The 25,745-nt window shown below is 43.4% G+C and overlaps 1 protein-coding gene across 5 annotated transcripts in view; it reads right to left on the bottom strand.

Moving 5' to 3' along the window:
- The window catches only part of CHD6 (chromodomain helicase DNA binding protein 6), a 205,940-nt gene that overhangs the window by 22,664 nt on the left and 157,531 nt on the right, over window positions 1-25,745 (bottom strand). For all 5 annotated transcript variants that reach the window (XM_049650774.1, XM_049650776.1, XM_049650778.1 and 2 more), the window contains 6 exons: window positions 24,163-24,252; window positions 23,385-23,488; window positions 18,050-18,179; window positions 16,363-16,423; window positions 1,241-1,301; window positions 352-568 (listed from right to left, as the gene is read on the bottom strand). In XM_049650774.1, the coding sequence (XP_049506731.1) occupies window positions 352-568; window positions 1,241-1,301; window positions 16,363-16,423; window positions 18,050-18,179; window positions 23,385-23,488; window positions 24,163-24,252 (663 nt within the window). The remainder of the gene's footprint in view (window positions 1-351; window positions 569-1,240; window positions 1,302-16,362; window positions 16,424-18,049; window positions 18,180-23,384; window positions 23,489-24,162; window positions 24,253-25,745) is intronic.

The raw sequence follows: 25,745 nt of genomic DNA, 5'->3' as shown, positions 1-25,745 counted from the left end.
TAACATGGCACCTTCATCACACACTATTCACTTCGCTGCTAAAAGAACACGGTCTGATATATGCTAATTTTAAACCACATTTCCAGGGACTGGGGTCCAACTTAGGAAGGGGGTCAAGTTGGAAAATCACAGAAGTCTGGGACTTGGGAACAAAACTGTTTCCTAGATCTCACCAACTCTCCAGTCAGTATGACCACACCATCGCAGTTGGAGCCTGGATTGGATTAGTTCTGGAGACCACCTAACTTCACCTGAGAACACTAAATACACTTGTTCTCCAGCGATCAGCTCTCCCTCGTTACCTTTACTCAGTGGGCAGTTCTGCATGCCCTTTTGGTCACTGGCTTTTACCTCTTTTGAGCTTCCTTGTTGATGAGATCCATTTCTGAAGTTCTCCTGAACATCTCTTCCTGGACCCAGTATCCTTGGTTACCTGGTCCCAGGACTTCCGGTCGGCAGAGTTCCTTGCGGTTACAGCGCTGGTACACGGTGACCAGACGTCTGAGCCGAGCCGTGAGAGCAGACGGAACTGGCCAGGGTGATTTGTCTGGGTCGGAGCCATCCTGGGCTTCAAACATCAGTGAGGATATTAGTACTTACAAACAGAACCAAAACAAAGGTGGCTGTTTTTGTCGTTTGGGTTCAATAAAAACAAAGCTGACTCAAGCTGATCTATCAGCTCAGGAGCTAAAGCACAGCTGGAAGGCCCGCAATGCCGCGGCAGGAACAGCTTCAGGCTGCGGCTGGCTTCAGCATCTCTCACATGCACGGGGGCAGGACCAATTTGGGGGCCTTGCTCTACGGCGTGGGGACAAGGAGGCCCTGTGTGGCCTTCTCCATATGGAACTAGGGGCTTTGTGTACCTGGGTATTCCAACCAAGTCTTCCAGGTCTGAATTCAGAAAAAATGAACCACACCAAACCAATCCTCCCTAACTTTCCTCCCCTCAAATTAATTAAACGAATAATACATCAATGAAACCACAATTCTTCTTTCTCTGACTCCATCCTGACCTCAGATATCATTGACCTCACTTCCAAATTTTGAGGACAGGTGGGGGAAGCTTGCCAGAGCCACATTAAAGCTCCATGTGTGACTCCAGGAGACTCTGATGAAGGCCAACTTTCTAGGCTCTTTAAAAGAGCCTCCTTAGAAAGAGCACTTTTATTACACATGAACTCCAGGATAACTACAAACTGGGACCTTACTTTGCTCTGCCTTCAGAAGGACACAGTCTCACCTGCCCGGCTGTCATCCTTCTTTTCGCCAAAAATGCCATCACCTCCATCGCTGGAACTCTCCTAGGGACAAATGGAGCATAGCTGCAGCCCAGGACAAATCAGCCCAGGCAGCCCCCAGGCAGCAGGAGACCTCTCCTGCCCACGAACACCTCAAAGACTGAAATGGTCCCCGGTAAATAAAGCTTACTTGTGCAGTTTTAAAAGAACCAGAAAGCAGCTTATTTAAAATAAGCATTTCTTCTTAGAACGGTGTAGAATGATTCTGCCTGCAGAGAATTAGCTTAAAGAGCAACGAGCTGGCATGCTCTCCCTGGCAATTACATTTTACAAGCACTATTTTAGCTGTGAATTTAAATATTTGCTTTACCATCGTCTCTTGCAATTTAATACTGTCATTTCACAAAGGTTGTGCCTGCATTTTGGGGTTTTCATTTTTTGCTGTGAAAAAGTATGCTCGTGTTCATTACAGTTCGTTTACTTCACAGCAACAGATGCTCTTTTCCTAAAACGTGACTGCTCCAGACATGAGACCTGATGGCGCAAAAACCCCAGGAATTTAAAATTGAAATCACAACTGAGGCTCCAAGTAAATCTGGAGTAATTTCACAGGCACAGAGCTTATTCATGGTGAAGCATTTGTCAAACTGGCTCTGATGGATTCCTTTACAAATCCTTTCTTGGTCTTAGGAAGGGAACTCTCAAAGTTCTTTACATGTAAGGCGTGTGGGAGAGTTTGGGGGTGGGAGAGGAGATAGTGCTATTTTTCAACTGGACTCCATTTTTAACATGAAATCTTACTGTCTTTTTGATTAGCATCTTTTGACTTGAATGATGAAGAGAATAGCCCCAAGATTCAAGACTCTGGCCATGTTAGGGAGGGTCAGATGGGAGTAAGGATCAGCAATCTATAGTCTACAGGCTGCTTTTGTGTGGCCCTTGAGCTAAGATTAGGTTTTACGTTTTTTTGTGTTTTTTTTTTTTTTTAATGTTTATTTATCTTTGAGACAGAGTGCAAGCCGGGGAGGGGCAGAGAGAGAGGGAGACAGAATCCAAAGCAGGCTGCAGGCTCTGAGCTGCAGGCACAGAGCACAATGCGGGGCCTGAACCCACGAACCACAAGATCATGACCTGAGCCAAAGTCAGACGACGCTTAACCGACTGAGCCACCCAGGTGCCCCAAGTTTTTACAGTTTTCACACCTTTGAAGGTTAGAAGAAAAAGAAGAGGAAGAAGAAAAAAAGGAGGAAGGAGGAGAGGGAGAAGGAGGAGAATATGCGACGGACTGGAGGTAGCCCCCAGGCCTACATACAATCCGCTTCCTGGAAGGGTGCATGCAGCATATCATCTAGGTTCAGTAGGAATGGAGAGACACCTGTGACTGGCAATAGTCAAAATCATCACCATTCTCTTAGGTCCCTAATACCATGGAAGAGGCTGAAAGAGAAAATTCTAGAAAGGCAACAAGGAGCAGTACGTTTTCTCTCTTACAAAATAGTGATAATAGCTAACATTACTGAGAACTACATGTTACTTAAGCACTGGGTGAAACCCTTTACGTGGTTTATCTCATTTAGTTATCGGAACTGCTTCACGAGGTAGAGACTATGACTCTCCTCATTTTACAGATGCAGGAAACAAGCCCTAGAAAGGTTCTGTAACTTGCCCAAGGTCACATGGCTAGCAAGTGGCAGGGCTGGGTTTAGAACACAGTAGTCGGGGGCGCCTGGGTGGCTCAGTCGGTTGAGCATCTGACTTCGGCTCAGGTCCTAATCTCACGGTTCGTGAGTTCAAGCCCCGCGATGGGCTCTGTGCTGACCGATTTAGATTCTAGACCCCGCTTTAGATTCTGTGTCTCCCTCTCTCTCTGGTCCTCCCCCTACACACTCTGCCTCTCTTTCAAAAATAAATAATAAAAGCAAAACAAAACAAAAAACACAGTTGTCTGATGACTGCCTACACTTTCCAACCACTCTAACCATCTAAAAATAAAGGGCAAAATGAGAGTCTGGGTTGAAACTTTGTTTTGGAAAGTGAAACATATTTAGAATTGGAGAACACCAGTTCAAGCTCTCTTCCCCAGCCCAAACTGTTTCCTGCCATTTAGTATCAGTGAAGAGTGGAACCCTCAAGCTGATCTACTATACCATTAAAAAAATAAAATGTTTACTTATTCATTCTGAGAGAAGGAGATAATCCCAAGCAGGCTTCACGCCATGCTGTCAGCGCAGAGCCTGTGTGGGGCTCAATCTCACAAACTGAGAGATCATGACCTGAGCCGAAATCGAGAGTCGAAACCTTAAACAACTGAGCCACCCAGGTGCCCCTGTATTGTACCATTTTGAAGGGGCATTTAAATATGCCATCTCATCCTCTCCCACTATTTAAGTAGCTAAAAAAGAAAAAACTACCAGCCATGTCCTATATCCTTTCTTGCCGTTGAGAACATTTTTGAGTATCCTCACAGTATCCACAAAGATCCTTCGAATGCTGAAATTTATAATCCTAGACACTTCCAGACGGAGAAACGTTCTACAGCCTGTAAAATGTGGGAGTGAGGCTCCCATGCTCCTTCTGATGGATGGGTGGTTAACTTGGGCGTCACCATACTCCAAATCCACAGGGGCAGCTCCCAGCTTGGGGTGAGGCAGACACATGTGACATTTGGGTCTCCCTTCCAGTCCCTCTACCAGTTTCTGTTGGCGCACAGTTGGGAAGCATGAACAGCCTTAGGCAAACTCTCAAGTAAGGCAAGATTCCGGTATTGACAAGTGTCTTTCTGTGTACCCTGCCCCATCTTAGAGGCACTTCCTCTCTCTGGAAATGATAGAATGGAGAAGACCTGGCTTAACAATAGCCCAAGTGGAAAAGATGTCATAATCTTGTAAAGTGAGTGTGTTTCGTGTGGCTGCAGTGACAGGCTGGGACCAGAGGAGGCACATGGAAAGCCCTGCACCTGAAGTGCACAGTTGAACGTTCAGTCTCAACATCTGCACACATGAATCCATCTGAAAGAAAGACTCATCTTTGAGGTGTGAATCTGTCATGTCAACATGAAGGGCCCCAGAGAGTGCTGACAACAAGAACCTCAAAACAAAGGAAACTGAAAATGACAACAACAAACAGAGGAAACCGACTGGTTACAACGCGCAATTTCTCCATCTCAAGCGTGCGTGTGATTTGCAGTCTGACAGTCCACTTCTCAATCTCGCAAGCTCATTTCTTCATTTGCAAAAGGAGATAATAATACTTCAGAGGGTGACTGTGGGGCACAAATGTGTTGATTATGTAAAGTGATGAACCAAATGCTGGCACAAAGCAAATGCCTAACACACGGTACCTGGGACTATGGGAACACTAATACACAGTCCCAACTCCCAGAAAATCAATCAATATCGCTGTCTTCCAGCTAAAATGTGTGCTGTAAGGAAGGCTTTAAGGTAACAGGAGCAATAACAACACAGGTCTACTGGGACCCAGGTAAGTGAGTTGCCAGACACTATACCAAGTACTTTCTATGCATTTTCATTTATTCATTATTCCATTTAGACAGGAGGAAACTGTGGAATGGGGCAGTTGGCAATCTCATCTAAGATCACACATAATTGTTAAGTGGTGAAGGTGGAATTAAAGCCCAGAAATCCTGATTTTAGAGGATGAGCACTAACCATTGTACTACATTGCCTCTGGCAGGTAGAAGACAATTTGGCAAGTAGGCCAAATCAAAAGCACTGTCCATCAGCCAAGAGTCCAGACATGTCACCTCTGCACTGGGGGCAGGGACGTGCACGGACTCCTAGTTACTGAAAACAGAAGGCACCGTCTCCCTTGCGTGTGGCTGGCCCCTCCAGGCCTGGCCGCTGCCCTATTTGGTCTTGATGTGGGTGCGGGTGGAAGCATCAGTGGGACCTGCAGATCCAAGGAATTTCTTCTGTGCTCTTACAAAACCCCAGGACCAACACAACAGGCAAGGAGCTGTCTTCTTATATTGAGCAAATGAGTGTCCCCTGCTCTTGAGTGCCAGAAGCTGTGCCAGGTTCAAGGGCTGTAACAGGAGAAAAGATGGAACCCTTGTCCTTCCAGAGCTCACAGTCTGGTGGTCATGAGACACGCAGAAAGATACTGGCCCTGCTTTGTGATAACTGCTCCTAAACACAGCAGGAAAACAAGAGTCACCAGCCCTGCCAGACCCAAATCAGATAGGGGGAAAGATACCCACAAGGCAACTTTTGAGCTTGCTACTGAAGGACACATAGGAGTTTGCCAAGAGAACTTGAGAGCCCTCTGCGAGAGGTAATAGGATATACAAAGGAGGAATTAAAAAAGATCCCACAGTGACTTTCATTTTATAGGAAAAATCAAGCATTCTACTTTTTTAAAAAAATGTGTATTTATTTACTTTGAGAGAGAGAGAGTGAGCGCCTGACGCAGGGCTCAATCTCATGACCTTAGCTGTAATCAAGAGTCGGACATTTAACAGACCAAGCCACCCAGGTGCCCCCAACCATTCTATTTTTGCATAAATGTCATGTTAGACAGTAGATAGACACCAAATGTTATTAACATAAAACGCAAGGGTTTTATTATGGAAAGATCGCAGGATGTAGAAGACTGAGTAAGGGAGACACTGTTCTTGTGTCCTCTAGCCAGAAGGACTTTCAAATAAAAATTTTTTTAACATTTATTTTTGAGAGAGAGAGAGAGAGCAACAGAGAGTGCAAGTGGGGGAAGGGCAAAGAGAGAGGGAAACACAGAATCTGAAGCAGGCTCCAGGTTCCGAGTGTCAGCACAGAGCCCGATGCAGGGCTCAAACCCATGAACCATGAGATCATGATCTGAGCCGAAGTCGGACGCTTAACCGACTGAGCCACCCAGGCGCCCCAGACTTTTGTTTTTAATGTTTATTTATTTATTTTGAGAGAGAGAGAGAGAGAGAGAGAGAGAGAGAACGAACAGGGGAGGAAGAGAGGGAGGGAGGGAGAGAGAGAGAGAATCCCAAGCAGGCTCCATGTTGTCAGTGCAGAGTCCAACGTAGGGCTGGATCCCATGACCCTGGGATCATGACGTGGGCCAAAATCCAAGAGCCAGACACTCAACCGACTGAGCCACCCAGGTGAGCCAATAGGCTCACCTATTGGTGAGCCACCCAATAGGACTTTCTTTTGCAAGTGATGAAAAATATTTCAGCTTCCTCCTCTCTAGAATGGGATAAAGATAATGCCTAACTGAAGGGGAACGTGCTTTGTTAGCTTGGAAGTCGTCCACATTCAAATATTACTGTTTGAGTCTGGAGCACCCTCAAACTCTGAACTTGTAAAGAAAGGCAGAGAAACTAGGGATACTTCACCTGAAAAGACATTTAAAGAGATTACGGTAGCTAGCTGGCCTCAAGAATTTAAAATCCCATCAGAGAGGAAAGAAAGAATAGTTTTGTTCTTTGCAGTGTCATAAGAAAAGGAAACAGAATCCATGGAACCAGCTGGGAGCCAGATTTCTGCGGCAGTATAAGGAAGTTTCACCCTACGATGAAATGGGCTTCCTTGGAGGACAGCACACTTTCCCTCTTCTTCCTATGGACTCCCAGAATTACCTAAACCTACTTGGAATGACCTCTGACGGCAAGGCTGCAGAGGGGATGGAACATTCAGAGACCACTCAGACGTGTGTTAGGGTTCCTTACAATACTGGGATGGTGCCAATCTACTAACCGTCCCCGTCTGTGCCCAGATCTGTTTATTTCAGAGGGATTTGCCTAGTTACGGACGACATGCTCTTTGGGCATCTTTAACCCTGCCTGTTAATTTGCCCGAGAACAGAACTGAGAGAAGGAAACACCCACGCAGTGTCTTTGGGGCAGGAGGTCTGGGATGGGAGAGAAGCAGGGGTGGGGCAACAGACCAGGTTCAGATGTTGGCTGTTCCTCTACGTTTGTTATTTTAGCACATGGATTAGAAGTCAAGCTTAATCTGTATATAATCTGTCCACCTCAAAATCTGGGAGAAGCCACTCCCCATTCTTTTGATTATATTCTATAGCCCAGGTTTTAGGAACCTCAAAAGCAAAATAAATAATACAGGCGTTAATTACATGAATGAATAAAATGTCGTTCCAGAGTTTAACCCTACTGTAAGGAAACCTGAGTTATTTTGCAATTCTGCCATAACCCCTTCAGTGCCCAGATCTCTCCAAGGTTGAAGACTGATCAGCTAAGTGTATAAACATGACTGAACAGCTTTCAGAGTTGGGCTGGCCTACAGTCGGTATGTGGCTGTCTTTCCACAGAAGTGCAAGTGCATGTATGTGCAGCTGAAATGCCTTCTGCTTTCCTGAAAGAACACTTGATTAGAGAACATAAAAGCAGAATATCTAGAAAATGTCTAGTCTGAACTCTATCCTTTGGTAGCTGTGAGAATTTGGCAAAATCCTTCAAACTCCCTGGGCCTAAATGTCCACAATAACATCGGAAGTGTTTAGTGTACTTGGCCAAGGTGAGGATTGATGGAAACAAATAGAAAAAGTGCTTTGGAAAGAGTAAATTTGTATCAAGCATAAGGTATTACTTTCATTTCTTTGGTACTTGACTTGCTTCTATGGAAAAACACATCCCAAATTCCAGACAAAAGGGTAACAGGATAAGCTAGGGACTGGAATGGCAGAACTTGGATTTTAATTGTCAACATCAGAACCTAACTTCCTTCAGGTCAGGGTCAGAAGTTTCATGCTGATCTGCTTTAATCCACTGCTTCTCAAACCATGGGGAGACATGGAAACATATCTCTGAACAATAATCATTTCCTACTTTGGGGAAGTGATGTCATTGTTACTGTTATAGGAATCACAGCTGATGGAAGCCAAAGTAAATATCCCACATTCTCCCAACTAGAACCAAAAGAAAAGAATCGACAACTTTTGGGTGGTGATGAGAAGATGAGAGATTATCCTGGCAATGGACTCAGATGGGGACAACTATACAGTCATCCCTGGGATTCAGAATCCATGAAACTCTACCAGATTCATTTACTCCACAACTCAAAGCCAGAGAACATGTGTGGTCAAACCAGGGCTGGGGCCCTGGTAAGGTTTCAGTCTACTTATGCAAAGCCCCAGAAACTCATTTGTAAAACGTAATGCAGACTTGTGCTTCTGGGAGAATACACATTTCCCTATTCCTCACTCTAAGTGTAGTTAAACCCCCTGGACGTTATGTATGAACAAACATAAGAAAACTCTGAAAGGTGAAGACAAGGCAAACAAACTAAGGATTCTGGGACCCAAGGAATGACACAGTGGTGAGCTCCATGGGTTTTCTTTTTTGCCTTATATATCCTATATCTGGAAGTAAAGAAGCTGACTACCTGGAAATGCCAAAGTGTGCAGATTAAAAAAAAAAAAAAAAAGCCCCAACAAAAGTCTGCTCTCCTTAGCTAGGGACCAGGAAAAAAGCAGGTTAGGAACATACACAATGTTGAGGCAAAATCCACTATACTCCAGCCTGACAACACAAAACACTGGCTCAACACATCCATGCCAGCAAAGGCCAAGTTGAGAATCTAGACTTCCACCCTTCACAGGCTATAAGACGGCACTCCATGCCCCTGCTGCAGTGGTGTCAAAAAGCCAAGTAGGGATCTGGGACTTTCATCCCTGAGAAAGAGTAATGAGGTCCCCATCCCTGCCCACGGTGTCAGCAAAGAACTTCCTCTGCCCAGCAATAATGAGAAACATCACCCTCAGGTTTCAATGGGAGCAGACTGGGAACATGAACTTCTACTCTTACCTGGTAGTGACAAGGTGGTACCCGCCCCCAACCCCATTCCCCTATGAGAGGTGTCAGAGGTAGTCAGCTAAAACAGAAGTTTTAATTAAGATCCTGAGTCTTAAAATATAATACCAAAATGTCCAGACTTTGGTAAAAAATCACTTATCATACCAAGAACCAGGAAGACCTCAAACTGAATGAAAAAGGACAATAAATGCTGCCACCAAAATGACAGAAATCTTAGAATTTGACATAAGGATTTAAATAGTCATCAATGAGCAGTTCTGAACATGCTTGCCACAAATGAAAAAACAAAGTCTCAGCAAAGAAACAAAGATCCAAAGAAAAACCAGAAAGAAATTTTAGATCTGAAAAATACAGTAACCAAAAGCAGGCCCTCAAAACAAAACAAAACAAAATAAAAAACAACTCAATCTCAATGGACAGGCTCAAGAGCAGAGTGGAGGAGAAAAAAATCAATGAACTCAAAGATGGAAAAATAGAAAGAACCCAATGTAAATACCAGGGAAAAACAGATTAAAAAAACAAAAAAAAACCCAGAGCATCAAGGGCCCATGGGACTGTAGCAAAAGTTTTAACATTCATATCATCAGTCTTGGAGAAAGGGGGAACGAACAGACCCAAAGAAATAATAGCTGAAAACTCTCCAAATTTGACAAAAGACTTAAACCTACAGATTTAAGAAGTTGAAAAAAATCCCAAACAGGATGAAGTCAAAGAAATCCACACACACACAAATAATCATGGTTAAACTTCTGAAAGCTAAAGACAAAGAAAAAATCTTGAAAGCAGCAAGAGAGAAAAGACGCCTTACCTATGGGGAAAAACAACTGGAATGACAGTGGATTTCTCATCAGAAACCATGGAGGCCAGAAGAAGTGGCACAGCATTTTTCAAGAGCTGAAAGAAAAGAACTGTCAACCCAGAATCCTATATCCAGTGAAAATATCCTTCAGGAATGAAAGGGGGATTAAGACAGTCTCGGACAAAGAAAAACTAGGAGAAACGTCAACTAGACCTACCCTAAAAGAATGGCTAAAGGAATTTCCTTTAGAAGGAAGAAACCTTGGAACACCAGAAAGAAGAAAGAATCCAGTAAACAAAAATACAAGTAAATACCATAGACTCTCCTCCTCCTCTTGAATTTTCTAAATTATATTGACAGTTGTGGCAAAAGTATAACATTGTCTGATATGGTTCTAAATGTAAAGTATAAGAAATATTTAAGACCATTATATATATTGTAAATAGGGGGAAGGTAAAGAAACAAAACTGGAAGTGAGGTATCTACACTTCTCTTGAACTGGGGAATGATGATAGCAGTGGACTGTGATATATTATGTATATATAATATCTAGAAGAACCATCAAAAAGCTGTTAAAAATATAAATAAAAAAGGAATCATAAAGTGTTCAAGTAACCCAGAGGAAAGCAGGAAAAAGAAAATAGAGAATCAAAACTTGGAGAAAATAATAAAATATCAGACTTAAAACTTACTGTCCCAATAATTACATTAAATATTAATGACTGAGGGGTGCCTGGGTGGTTCAGTCAGCTGAGTCTCCAACTTCAGCTCAGGTCATGATCTCACAGCTCGTTAGTTCGAGCCCCACCTCGGGCTCTGTGCTGACAGCTCAGAGTCTGGAGCCTGCTTCAGATTCTGTGTTTCCCTCTCTCTCTGCCCCTCCCCCACTCATGCCATGTCTCTCAAAAATAAATAAATATTAATAAAATTTTTAAAAAATATTAATGGTTGAATACACCGACTAGAAGATTGGCATAATGCATGAAAAAGTATGATGCAACTCTATGCTGCCTATAGGAAACTCACTTCAAGTATAATGATAAAAGTAGGCTTAAAGTAAAAAAATGGAACAAGCTGTAAGATGCAAACATTAATTAAAGGAAACCAGGAGTAGCTACATTAGTGTCAGGTAAAATACACTTCAGAACAGAGTAAGCTATCAGAGGCAGAGATGGACATTACATAATGATAGCAGTCAATCCACTTAAGAAGACAAACCTAAATGTGTATGCACCAAACAACAGAGCTGCAAAATATGTGAAGCAAAACCTGATACAACTGAAAGGAAAAATAGACAAATTGTTAATTATTTAGAGATTTCAATACTCCTCTCTCAACAACTAATGAAACAACTAGATGGGAAATCATTAAGGATACAAAAACTTTTTTTTAAAGTTTATTTATTTTTGACACAGAGAGAGAGAGCAAGTGCGAGCTAGGGAGGGGCAGAGAGAGAGAGGAGACACAGAATCGGAAGCAGGCTCCAGGCTCCGAGCTGTCAGCACAGAGCCCAAAGCAGGGCTCAAACTCACAAACTGTGAGACGATGACCTGGGCCAAAGTCAGACGCTTAACCAACTGAGCCACCCAGGCGCCCCAAAGATACAGAAAAACTTAACAACACTATCAACCAACATGATCTAATCGACATTTCTGCAATTATGTCAACATAACTGCACCCAATAACAGCACGATTCACATTGTTTTTCAAGTGCCCACGGAATATACACCAAGACAGATCATATCCTGGGCCATAAAACAAACCTTAACAATTTTAAAACAACTAAAGTAATAGTTTGTTCTCTGAACATAACGGGATCAAACTAGAAATAAAAAACACACTTAAAAAAAAAAAGATTAAAAAAAAAAGTGGGGCACCTGGATGGCTCAGTCAGTTAAGTGTCCGACTCTTGGTTTTGGCTCAGGTCATGACCTCACGGTTCATTAGAGCCCAGAACTGGGCTCTGTGCTAACAGCACGAAGCCTGCTTCGGATTCCCTTTCTCCTACTCTCTCTGTCCCTCCCCTGCTTGCTCTTTCTCTCTCTCTCAAAATACATAAACTTAAGAAAAAAAAACAAAAAACAGAAAGAAAATAGGAAAATCTTCAAACACTTGGAAACTAAGTAATAAACGTCTAATGATCTGTGGATCAAAAAGGAAGTCTCGGGGCGCCTGGGTGGCGCAGTCGGTTAAGCGTCCGACTTCAGCCAGGTCACGATCTCGCGGTCTGTGAGTTCGAGCCCCGCGTCAGGCTCTGGGCTGATGGCTCGGAGCCTGGAGCCTGTTTCCGATTCTGTGTCTCCCTCTCTCTCTGCCCCTCCCCCGTTCATGCTCTGTCTCTCTCTGTCCCAAAAATAAATTAAAAAAAACGTTGAAGAAAAAAAAAAAAAAAGGAAGTCTCAATAGAATTAAAAAAAAAATATATATTAAGTTGAATGAAAATGAGGATAGAACACAGCAAAATTTGTGAGACATAGTTAAAGTAATACTGACAGGGAAATTTATAGCACTGAATGCATACATTAAACAAGCAGGGAAGTCTCAAATGGTAATTGAAGCTCCACTCCAAAAACAGAAAAAGAAAAGGAAAATAAAACCGGGGCAAGCAGAAGGAAGGGGATAATAAGGAGTAGAAATCAATGAAATTTAATAATTTTTAAAATTTATTATCTAGCTAGCTAGCTACCATCTTTGAGAGAGAGACAGAAAGAGAGCGTGCACACGTAAGTAGGACAGAGTGGGGCAGGGGGAGAGAATCTTAAGGAGGCTCCACACTCAGCACGAAACCCAATGCAGGGCTTGATCTCATGACTGTGAGATCATAACTGGAGCCAAAATCAACAGTCGGGACACTTAACCGACTGAGCCACCCAGGCACTCCTGAAATCAATGACGTTTTTAAAACAGAAGACAAAGAGCTGATTATTTAAGAAGATAAAGCAGACAAATCTCAAGCAAGCCAGGTAGAGAAAAAAAGAAGACACACATTACCAGTATCAAGAATGAACAGGGAACAGCACTATACTTCTGCAACTATCAAAAGGATAAGAGAATACTACAAAGAACTCCACACACATAAATTTGACAACTTAGCTGAAACAGACCAAGTTCCTTGAAAAACACAAACTATCACAACTTACTCAATATAAAATAGAGAACTGGATTCATAATTTTAAAACTCCCTCAAAAAAGAATTTCCAGGCCAGTTACTGGAGAATTCTACTAAATATTTAAAAACTTAATACCAACTCTAAACAACCTCTATCAGAAAACAGTTGGAGGGGCGCCTGGGTGGCGCAGTCGGTTAAGCGTCCGACTTCAGCCAGGTCACGATCTCGCGGTCCGTGAGTTCGAGCCCCGCGTCAGGCTCTGGGCTGATGGCTCGGAGCCTGGAGCCTGTTTCCGATTCTGTGTCTCCCTCTCTCTCTGCCCCTCCCCCGTTCATGCTCTGTCTCTCTCTGTCCCAAAAATACCCAAAAAAAAAAAAAAAATGTTGAAAAAAAAAAAATTAAAAAAAAAAAAAAAAAAAAAGAAAACAGTTGGAGGGAACACCTAATTCGTTTATAAAGTTAACATTATTACCCTGATATCAAAAGCACACAAACATAGTACCGAAAGAAAACTATAGACCAATATCCCTCATGAATATAGATGCAAAAAGCCTTAACAAAATATTAGCAAGTAGAATTCAATATTAAGAATTATATACCATGTCCGAGTGGAGTTTATCCCAGATTATCCAGGGATGCAAGGCTGATACAATATTTGTGAACAACCAATGTAATCTAACATATTAATAGGCTAAATAAGAAAGACCTCACAATCATATTAATTGGTGCAAAAATGCATTTGACAAAATTCAACATCTATTCATGACAAAAATTCTCAGAAAACTAGGAATGCCTCATTTTCAATAAAGAACATCTACCAAAAACCTAGAACTAACATTATACTTAATGATGAAAGACTGAATGTCTTTCTCCATCAGGAACAAAGCAAGAATATCTGCTCTCAGCATTCATTCAACATTGCCAAAAGTTTCAGACAGTACAATACGGCAGGAAAAAGAAATACAAGGCAGACAGATCAGAAAAGAAGAAATAACGCTAACCCTATTCACAGATGACATGAGTGCTGATATAGGGAATTTCAAGAAACCTAAAAACCCCTAAAACTGATAATCGCATTAAGCAATTTTGCAGGATAGAAGATAATTGTAACACCATTTACAATCGTGCCAAAGAAAATGAAATAGAGGTAAATCTATAAACAGAAATTGTTTGCTGAAAAACTATAAAATGGTGATGAAAGAAATCATAGATCAAAATAAATGGAGATATATAGTTAAGATCCAACAGAGTAAAAAAAATCAATATAGTAAAGGTCAATTCTCCTCAAAGTGATATATGAGTTTAATGTGATTCCTAGTAAGATCCCAGCAAGAACCTTTATAGCTATAGATAAGATTATCCTAAAATTTATATGGAAAGGCAAAGGAACAAGAAAAGCAAAAACAATTTTGAAAAAGAAGTGGAAGCAATCAGTCTAACCAATTTTAAAACTTATGCTATAGCTACAGTAATTGATATTACATGCTATTGGCAGAGGAAGAGATAAATAGAACAATGAAACAAAAGAGAGAACCCAGAAATAGATCAATCGCTCAAATGATATTTTGACAAAGGTATAAAAGTAATTGAATGTGGAAAAGATAGCTTTTTAACCAAAGGCTTAGAGCAACTAGAGAGCAACAGGTTAAAAAAAGAACCTCAATCTAATTCTCTCCATTTATATGAAAACAAACTTAAAATGGATCATGGACTTACATGTTAAATTAAAAAACTTCTAGTAGAAAACACAGAAGAAAACTGTCAGGACTGGAGACAAGCAGAATTCTCACACTTAAAACCGGCAACACGATCCATAAAAAGAAAAACTGGTTAAGTTGGACTTCATCAAAATTAAAAACCGCTGTTCTGCTGAAGTCAATGTGAATCAGATAAAAAGACAAACTACAGGTGGGACAAAATACTTGCCAACCACATGTCTGACAAAAGACTGGTATCTGGAATATATAAAGAACTCTCAAATACCAACAGGAAAACAAAGAAACAAACAATGCATTTAAAAAATGGGCAAAGGACATGAAGAAACATTTCACCGAAGAGGCTTCCAGGTAGCAATTAAACCTATAAAAAGATAAATGGTGACAACACTGAAAGCTAATAAAAGATGAGGAAGTGCACCACTCCTACATGGCCGGTGGAAATGTGAAGTGGTACAGCCACTCTGGAAACAGCTTGGCAGTTTTTAAAAAAAAACTAAACACGCAACAACCGTATGACCCAGCAATCGTACTTCTGGACGTCTATCCCACAGAATTGGAAATGTACAGTCACACAACATCTGTATGCAAACGTTTACAGACGTTTATCTGTAATAGTCGAAAACTGGAGACAATGCACATATCCTGCACATGGATGAATGGTAAAACAAAGTGGGACATCCATACCAAGGACTGCTATGCAGCAACGAAAAGGGAATTACTGTTACAGAAAACAACCTGGATCCGTATACAGGGAATTACGCTGCGTGACAAAAGCCAATCCCCAAAGGTCACATAGTGTATGTTTCCATTTAATAATGTATATTCTTGGGGTGCCTGGGTGGCTCAGTCGGTTAAGCGTCCGACTTCAGCTCAGATCATGGTCTTGTGGTTTGTGGGTTCTGTGCTGACAGCTCAGAGCCTGGAGCCTGCTTCTGATCCTGTGTCTGCCTTTCTCTCTGCTGGTCCCCTGCTTGTGCTCTCTCTCAAAAATAAATAAAAACATTAAAAAAAATTTTAAAGATAACGTATGTTCTTAAATTCTTATATATCTTCTATCTAAAAAATAGTTTATTTATTTTTGAGAGAGCGAGTTGGGGAGGAACAGAGAGAGAGGGAGACAGAATCCTTAGCAGGCTCTGCACTGTCAGCACAGAGACCAATGTGGGGTCGAACACACAAACAATGAGATCATGACCTGAGCTGAAATCAAGAGTTCAATGCTTAACTGACTGAGACACCCAAGCACCCCACCTCTTATTATATATCTTAAGTAATAATCTTAAAATGACAAATCATAGAAATGGAGAAGAGGTTAGTGGTTGCCATGGATTAAAGAGGAGGTGAAGGTAGGAGGGAAGTGAATGTGGCTGTAACGGGGCAACATGATGGACCTTTGTGGTCATGGAAACGTCCTATCTTGACTCTATCAATGTCAGCACCCTGGTTGTGATTCTGTACTACAGTTTTACAAGATGTTCCCCTGGTGGGACACCGGATAAAAAGTATGTGGGATCACTCTGTAATGTATCTCACAAAAGCATCTAAAATCTATAGTTATATGAAAATCAAAAGCTCACTAGAATGCAAGTGCAATGCAGTCTGTATGTTGAGAATTTTTATAATAAAATCCCCAAGCCCACTGCCAAGATGGGGGTTTCTCTCTCGACACTAAGTAAGGACTGTGTGGACCAACACAGCACATGTGACTCACCATTTGTTTCTGCAGGCCATCTAACTTGTCTTCAGTGTTGTCTTCTTTATCCGTGTTGCCTCTAAATAAAAGTAAAATAAAAAGCATCACGCACCACCTAGGAGCTATTTTGCAACCAGGATGCTTGTAAGAAAACCGTCTAAATCACTGACTACAAAAATATTAGTGGATCCCTTTTCCCACAGACCTCAACATCTGTTGTTGTTGCTTTTTTTTTCCTAGTGTCATAACGTCTACGGGCAAGGACCTCCACTCAGTACTAAGACTTCAGCATGAGACTCAGGATCTTCTCAGACAAGTTTAGAGGCCGGCTGTTCGACAGTGATACTGTCACAAACAAGATTACTGCCCATCCAGAGTTTCCTGAACATGGATCTCTGATGAAAGAAGAGACTCCAGAGGTTGAGGCCTGTGCAACAACCCCCCACCCCTAATCACAGTGGGGTGAAGCTTCATGCAGAATCCCTTACCTGGTGGCATTCACTTCCTTGGGAGGAAACGGGGCTGCCACTGCTATTAAGGAAAGACATTTTTCCCTCTTTCCCATCAGCCTTGAGCTTAGCTGCCCAATGTCTTCTATCCTGTGAGCTTAACTATTGCTGACGCCTGTTTTTCATGATTTGTCTTAAAACTAGCTTTGAAGTGTTCCTGTCTCAAGTACTCTTATTGTTGCTGCTCAGGTCCTGGAGGCAGTACAATCTCCCACCTTTACTGCTTAACCACACAAAAAAGAGCCACCCACAAAAATGTAAGCTTTCTGCCCCATTCTACCTCACCCACGTGGTGCCTTCCCCCCACATCCAGTATTAATATCACCACTCAGGCTTCTGTTAACATCTTTCCAAATGTATCTTTATTATCTGCTCACAGGAAATTCTCTTTGGTACAGAGAATGTTACAGTAGCTTAAGTTTTCATTAGGGGTTAAGGACAGATGAAAAATGCTTTTCACTCTTTTGTTGGCTTTAACAGGTGGTTAGGAGCTCCTGGCTAGGCCTGGCCGCAGTCCTAGGCAATGCAAAGCAATATTTGCTACTTTTGGGGAGAAGATTAGCTCAAAGTTTACCAAACACAAGCTAAGAGATATGTATTATGTTTTCCAAATATATATATTTTGGAGCACCAGTTTCTGGCTGTTTATTTAGCTCTCTTATAAATTTACACATTTGGGAGTTATGCCAACAGTAGATAAAACTCAAAGGAGACGTTTTCATACCTTTTTTTTGCACACAACCCATAAACAAGGCCTAAATGCCACAGCCATCAAGCAGTGGTTCCTAAATCCACCTTACTCATGGACAACACATTCTTAAATAATGCCAGAATTTCATCTGAGGAATTTCAAGATCAGGAAGCCTGTACTTGGGGTACCTCTTAGCTTTCTGCTAGGTATGAGAGGTCTAACTGAATTCATCCTCAAGAATCCTCTGATCAAGTAAGAGATGAGTTGGGTAGGATGGTGGGCAGCTTGGGGAATCCATGAAGAACAGGAACTGGTATTTGGTTCAAAATGCTTGGAAGTTAAAAAGGCCTAAGGTGTAACAGAACGTAACCAATGCAGCGATTTTGAAAAGTAGTTCCCAGAGGGCAAGATTGAAGGGAGATGCTGGGAGAGGCTAGCAGAATGCTGGATATGTGGAAGGGGTCATAGATTCATGGCAAAATCTGTCACCTCACAGATGACTCACCGCTCGGGAATGTCTGAGGTCCCCTCTGTAACACCCTGTTCTGCAGAAAGAGACTTCTCATCTGGCATCCCGACTTTCTCCAGGAAGCAAAGTGCTGGGTCTGCTCGCATGGCATTGTACCTCTCATACCCTGATCGGGGGCAGAGAAATGTCAGATGATAGGTTAGAACTCCCCAAATCTACCCTGGGCCCTGGACAGCCATTTTCGTTTCGCTTATTAAATGAAAAATAAAACAATCAAAAAACACTATTTAAGATTAATAGAATCCTATCAGATATCCTATCAGAGGAATATCCTTGAGCTAAAGTAGATGCCCTGAGTAGTGCCTGACCAAAAATAAAAGCTTATGCACGTATTCTGTGTCCGTAAAGAGATACAAGGCCTAGATACGACACTTACTCATTTACTTCTTTTGGACAGCAAAAGTAATCAGGCAAGTTGGTTCTATAGCTTCTTCCCCTCAACCCCCAACTCCGGACAACTTGTTACCTCCTGAACGGGCCCTGTTTTCTGATAGTCCAATACCATCCCATGTGTTAGGAACAGCAATTCAACAAAGTGATGCATGCAGGGGATAAGACACAGGGAGGGCTGCTGTGGTTGTTAATCAGATTAAAACCGACCTATTGCTTCCAAAATCATCAACTCAGTATGAAATCCTAATCTACTGGCCAGGGCTTTCGAATTACCTAACCTCACCACATCCCAAAAGTCAAACACAGGATGAGCATTTTTGACGCAGAAGAGACTCCCAAAACGAAGCCAAAACTGTGAGATAATATCACTTTTACTGTGATAATCCCAGGTTTGAGAATTTGTTACTATTTTACTAAACCTAATGCCATCTTATAATGAGACAGGATTTGGTCACATACAAGATCCAAATCTATTGTTATAGCAAATTATCTTGGGTGAAACTCCTTCAGGATCGTCAAAACTCTTTCCATGTTGCTTCTAGGAAGCAAGGTCCATTTCTAGCTCTGGAGTACATACACAGAGACCCCCGTGATGGAAAATGCTGTACCTAAAATGAGAGCCAGCATGGGTGCTAATAACAGACTTTGTTTTACTTTGCTGGGTACTTCACCTCCTTGTTGGCTTCTGTTCTACCATCACTGTTGACGCACTTCTGTCCTCCACCCTGTAGGCAGCACCTGGAGCTTGTTCTCTGAGGAGCTGCAGGTACTTTATCTTTTAATCCAAAGTGACTCTTGTGCCATCTCAATGACAGGTGCTGCCCGCATGAGGCATATGGCAGGAGAAACTGCGATGCCTTATGTTCTTTACTCGTTATTCCTCAGGGCGATTACTTGATTACTGTCAGTCACTCTCATGTGATTGTGGGCTCCTTAGGAAAAGAACCTGGGTCTGTTTCTTATTAGTACACATTCAGTACCCAGCGTGGGGCCCAACACCGTGCACGCTCGAGAAAAGATTGCAGGAGTCAGCTTTGCCCAGATTCTCTTCCAATAATCGTTGTAGGCAGAGCCATTCGTACCCTCTCCCTGTGTCCTACCTCAGCTCACAGGAAAACAAAGGCCCTCCATGCTCCTGCTGCCTTGAGGAAATTCCTGCCGCTAGCTCCACCTGCTGCTCCCCATGAAAAGAGAGGTGCTTCATCCGATAGGTGAGAGGCTGAAAACTTCCTCCACCAGCCCTTTACTACTGAGGACCATGTGTCCTGCCCTCCGGTGCTCTCGGCTCAACAAGGGCATGAAGCAGTTCTTCCAGCAGCCGACTACCTGGGGACGCTTCTGTTGTGCAGCCCTTCTCTGTCTTGTGTGGCTCTCAAGTCTAGAGAGATTTTGCACTCCTATCTCTCAGTGAGCTACGAAGCTGGTGGCAAGGAGGAATGACGGATTCAGTCCTCTAGAAAACCCGACAACCTCCCTGCAGAGTCGCAGGAGCTGGAAGAGCAGTACCAATAAATACATAGTAGATGACGGCCTTTGAGGGTGTGGGCTGCTTGCAGAACATGAACAAAAATACTAAACTTCTTATCTTGATGAACTTTTTAAACACAGGCTGCCCTAGAGGGCTGTAGTCAGTTAACACAACTGACAGCTGTCAGGAGCATCATTCAGAAGAGGTTTGCTACAGGGCCCTTCTTGTTGCAAACAACCAAAGGGTCAGGCAATTCTTCCCCAGGGGTCAGCTTGGAGATGCAACCATGGCTATATCCTTCTAATCTAAGTAGGGTTGTAGCGGGCTATGTCTGGGGCAGACTAAAAGAGCCACAAAACTACAGACAATGAACGGCTGTGTGTTTCTTAACAAAGAAAATGGCTGTAGCGCCGCAGCTCATACTTAGGCCTCCACAGGATGAAGGCAAGGCAGAGGGCTTCCTGCCAGAAATCCCTGAAAAGTGAACACCAGATGGCTTGGGTGTCTGGAAGCTTGACTGTCAGCTGGTAAGACCTGGTAAGTTATGTGGGCTAAGTTATACAGGGGTCATCAGGTGTATTCCCCAGATGAGCCTGTGCTCATGGAATGTCCGATGGGCATTTGGCCAGGGGCAGAATCCAATGTGGATTCTATAAGACGCCAAGGAGGATGAGCACATGAAACCAACCACAAGCATCTGTACAATGTCATCTAGGTAGAACCAACGTTACCATCCAGCTAAAGAGGGCTAGTTCTATGCAGGAGTGAGCCAGGTACGCATGTGTGGTTTAGGTCTAGTCCCCCAGCACTGGGTAGGGAGGCTGGGTTTTCCCATCTTTATAGTGTGTCTGCTAGTCATTGTATTCCACAATGAGCCACTGTAGGCATCGCACACATGCCCTCAGCCCTGATTTTGACAGTGAGTTCACCTCAACTGGCAATCTGGGGGAATCTCAAAGGAGTGGGTGATGCATCATCTTAAGACTGCACGAATGTGCTCAGGAAACACTTAGGAGTTACTAACTTATACCCTCCCAAACTGTTTCATAGAGCAGAGGAGCATTAGACATGGAAGTTACCTTAGACATCATCTGACTGGCCCTTGAACATTTCCAGTATAAGACTAAGATCAACTGATTAATCCACTACCCTAAGCCTTCATCAGGGACAAAAAAACTAATAGGTATGGTGCCAGCGTTAATTTGCCTTTCCTAAGAGAGAAAGGGTCTTGGCTCCACTTAGAGTCCTGTCTTCTTACACATTCTGAGGTTACTTTGCTAGCCACACCTTTGTAAGGAACTACACTTATCAGCAAAGTATAACGACCTTCTTTATCCCAAACTATCCTTTCCTTAAAGACCTTTTGTAGGACACTGATCTTGCCACACTAGGTCTCTTGTGTTTTGTTTTTGTTTGTTGTTAGCATTTGTCTGGATATCTTGTTTTACTGCTTACACAGCAACCTCATTCTATCTTTCCACATTTTCTCCTCTTTCGTGTCCGTAATTTATCTCCCATGAACATGTTCTTCCAGCTCTGCATCCTTGGGCCAAAGGGCCTCTTCTTGCCCTCCTTTCCCAGAGGGCTTGTTTCTTTCTTGCGTGTGGGCATTACAAACCCAGTCCCTCTGGTTTGCTGTCCTATCAGTGAACTTCCAGCTCTGGCTTTAAGTAACCTCTTCATTCGGGGATTTTCTTTTATTTGTTTCACGTGTAGCTAGGTGGTTTCACACTGTTGTCAGAATCCACCCAGGCTTTCTGTATGTCTGTGGTGTGTGTGCGCTGGGTTGGAGGAAGGATGGAGGGGAAGCGTGTGGCTGCCACAATGCTGGGACTTCAGGTTGTGAGGTCTTTCCACATCACGTTCTCTCCACCAAGGATCGGGCAACATACCCTAAAACTACCGCCGATAGGAGACCCAGGGTCAATGGACTTTCCCACACACTGAGTTCAGATGCTCTGAATCTGCCTGTCTCCAACAACTTGTCTTCCTTTGAGTTCTTTCCAAAATCAGATTAAACCAAGTTTTGGTTGTACTGTGGGTTCCTTGTGCTTAATCGAGAGGTCACTGCTTCTTCATCCCACTGCAGAGGTGAGTTCTGGCCCTGCACTGCCCCAACGAGGAGCCACATGTGGTTATTTAAATTTCAATTAATGACAATTACATAAAGTTAAAAATGTAGTTGCTCAGATGTACCAGTCACATTTCAAGTGCTCAAGAGTCACATGTGGCTGGTGGACCACACAGCGGACAGCAAAGAGACAGGGCATTTCCACCATCACAGGCCGCTCTCGCCAACAGCACCGCTGCTCCCACCTAACCCAGCGGTTTGACAAAGGGCTCTCAGCAGCCCTGACCTCCCACTGCAGCATCCAAATCCAAGCGTCGAGGGGATTCCTCATTAAAATGTGTACAGGCATGGCTCTTAAGGAAGCGTGGCTGGTTGGCCTCCAGAGTCCTACTGATGAGGGCTGTGTGAGAAAGCGACTTTCCATGGGCAGAGCAGCGAGTGGCCGCACATAAGCGGCAGAGCAGCACTGAACATCTCCTACGCTGGCACGTACCGCCTGGCACTGCCCTAGGCAGTCCACATATAGTGTCTCACAGAGTCTTCAAACAACCCTCCGGGCAGGCTGTTTCGATACTATCCCCATGGTACAGGTGAAGAAACAGGTCAGAGAAATTTATGATTTGCTCAAGGTCCCACATTTAGTAAGTGGCAGAGCTGACAGTGAAAGCCAAGTATAACCAACTCTTCCCACTTTGAGTCCTGCTCTCCAGTTTAAGATTTCAGTTACTTCACTGGGCAGGGAAGGGGTCTACCAGCCACAATACAGTGACTATCACGTGATGCTTCCATCATTCACCTTAACCGCTGGCTGAAGGCAAGGGCAGGTGCCTAGGACAGTTCCAGAAGTGAAGAAAGGGGCACTTATTTAGTTTTTTTCCAAGCTACTCAAATACTTCTCTCAGTCCCCTAGACTCTTAGTTACCATATTTTTAAAAAACGATGTCCATGCCATCTTGTATTCTTAAATTTTTATACCAGTGGGGCAAAAAGATGCACTCCAGGAATATGTAGATTATCTAGACTGATCTTAGAATTCTACATACATACGAAAGGTTAAAACCTAACATTTTCCCATTTACTTATTCCTTTACTCAGGCAATGCTGCATGCCTACACGTGCCAGGCATTAGGCTAGACAGTGGGACTGTAAGAGTGAAGGAGAATGAGGCAGTCCAAGGTCTGACAGTGTGGACAGGCTCTCTGTAACCACAGCAGCTCTCTGCGAAGCTCCTCACTGATATTATTAATGTTCGCCTTATTTTCATGACTCACACGTTCATCTGAGAGGACAGAGGAGAGGTGAGGCTTACTTTCTACCAGAGACGTGCAGCAGGCTATGGAGTTGCTCAGGAAAGGGAGAGCATGCACTGAAATACACACCGTGTTTGAACACGCCTATCAGAAGGGACTTATCGGCCTCAGCATCCCACCAATCCACTGGGATCTCCATGTAGTCGATGTCGGGCAGGGGTACGTCTAGCTCCCTGTGGAAGGAAGGGCATGGGCTCAGAGTTCCTTCAACACAGACAAAAAACAATGCAAGAGCTACTGGCTGAACCCTGATATTAAGCCACACCCCAGTCACATGCTGAGAGGCTAAAGTTACAAGGACTCAGAAGGCTGTGGGCTAAGGTTTCTTAAACCAGGACTTCATCACATTCACCCAGTGAGCTATTTCATACATGTACTTGATTTCTAGGCTCTACCTTAGACTGACACAGAACCCTGAAGCACCTCTTGGAGAACTCATCAGTAGGTCTAGGTTGGGGCTTGGGATCCTTATGTGTAATGCCCATCTTCAGTTGGGAACCACAGCAAAAGCCATCAATACATTGGTCAACTGAAGGTAGAACACTCTCCACTTGGCTGAACTCATACACAATCAAATGTTGGAAAGTGCCCAAATCATCCTGGTTCAACATGTGGAGATCTCAAGCACTGTTTGAGAACAAGACAGTCAGCACTGGTACATGCAGGGATATAAAGACCGCCCTTCAGAGGACAGGTCTCACAGTAGCTGTCCTCCTGGCACATAGGGAACTGACCCCGGGCTGGGGGCAAACACGGGCCTCCTGAAGCACAAGCAGGTTTGTCCGTCTCCACGAACGGGACTGTATGGTAGCTCTTTAACACCAAGAGCCACGCTGACTTGTTTTACCTGGCAGGGGTGCCTTCAAACGCTTTATCAGCTGCCTCTCCCAGTATTTCAGCTTTTAGGTAGTACAGCATCCGGACTCGCAAAAGGACCCTGTGAAAGGTGAACACATCAATGCAAACGTTATCAGAGCCCATGAGCTGCCTATAACCTGCCACCCCCAAGTGGACACATGGAAATTCCGGGCGCTCCCAAGTTATTATGATGTGAAGTAATATATGAGAAAGCACTAGAAAAACAAAACCCAAGGTATTGATGGCAGATGCTACTGTGATTATCCCCACTTCACATGGAAAAATGTATCTCACCAGCCATGTAATCACCCTGTAAGCCCTGGAGGGCAGTAGAAACACTGTTTCTCCCGATCCACAAGAGTACGCACCACCTCTATGGGGCTATAATGACCTCTAGGGCAGAGGTGCCTTCCAAGAGGCTGGTTACCAGTTTATTGATCTACTGAAGAGCAGATCATGTTGAATGGTGCTGTTTTCCGTTTCATTTGCATGTGTTAAAAATGGATATTTACAAGTCTTTTTCATGGCAATACTCCCAGACAGTAATCATGCCTTCTCTCCTGAGGTGCTCAGTTCCCTGGATTCTGCTCAGAGCATACTCAAGCTCCAAGGGAGGGCATGCGCCAAACATGTCCGAGACAAGGAAGTAAGCGTTTGTTGGGCAACTACTGTGTGCCCTGCACCATGCTGGGTACTGTGAGGCACAGAGCAAAAGCAAGCCTGTTCTTGAGGAGCCCACAGCAGTCTAACAGTGAAATGAGACCAACCATGAAAGAACTACAGCACGGAAGATGACCCTGGGAGTCGACGTATGCAAAACGGGGTGAAGGTAAGGGTAGGCACAGAGAAGCTGGCCCCATTCAGGGAGAGGCTTCATATTCACGGCTAAACTGCAAAGAAGTTTAGAAGAGTACTTGTAATTTGTACAATACCAGTCAAGACTAAAGGCTATTAAAAATAAAGGCCTACTTACACAGATAGGGACAGACCTCCATCTAAGTTATTTTAAAAAGAGAAAGAGAAACAGCGCAGAGCACGAATAGTATGTAAAATACACATTATTTTTGGGAGGATAAAAGGAGGATGTACATTCATCTAGGCTGGTCCATGCACAGAGTATCTCTGGAAGAACCTGGTTAGCAGTGGCTGCCTCTGGAGGGGGAAATGGGAATTGGAGGTGGGAGGAAAGGTTATTTATGGCAATTTTTAAAAAACACATAAAGTGCCACTCTGGGCTTGAGTAGTAGGTGGCAACACACACAGAATTTTTAGAATGGAAAGAACCCTTATTTTTCTGGTATGCCATTCCTTACCTCAGCTGTCAGTCAACTCAAATAATTTCAAGGTTTATTTTTTTTAAAGCTCAGATAATAAGAGCTCTAAGAATTTACAACAGTCGTTGATCGTTCTACCTTGCTGACAGTGCCTGCTGGCCTCCTCAGTGAGAACTTCAGTGAGGAGGTCTTAGGTATGGGAATCCCAGCCTGCTTACATCTAGCCCAATCAGAGGAAGGTTTTCCTGATGATGTAAGATAGAGTGGTCTCTACTTCTTTAAACCGAAATGTGTTGAC

This window comes from Panthera uncia (assembly GCF_023721935.1).
Source record: "Panthera uncia isolate 11264 chromosome A3 unlocalized genomic scaffold, Puncia_PCG_1.0 HiC_scaffold_11, whole genome shotgun sequence".
In the NCBI taxonomy this organism is placed as follows: Eukaryota; Metazoa; Chordata; class Mammalia; order Carnivora; family Felidae; genus Panthera; species Panthera uncia.
The sequence above is the reverse complement of the archived record's forward strand: the minus strand, read 5'-3'. Positions and strand labels throughout refer to the sequence as shown.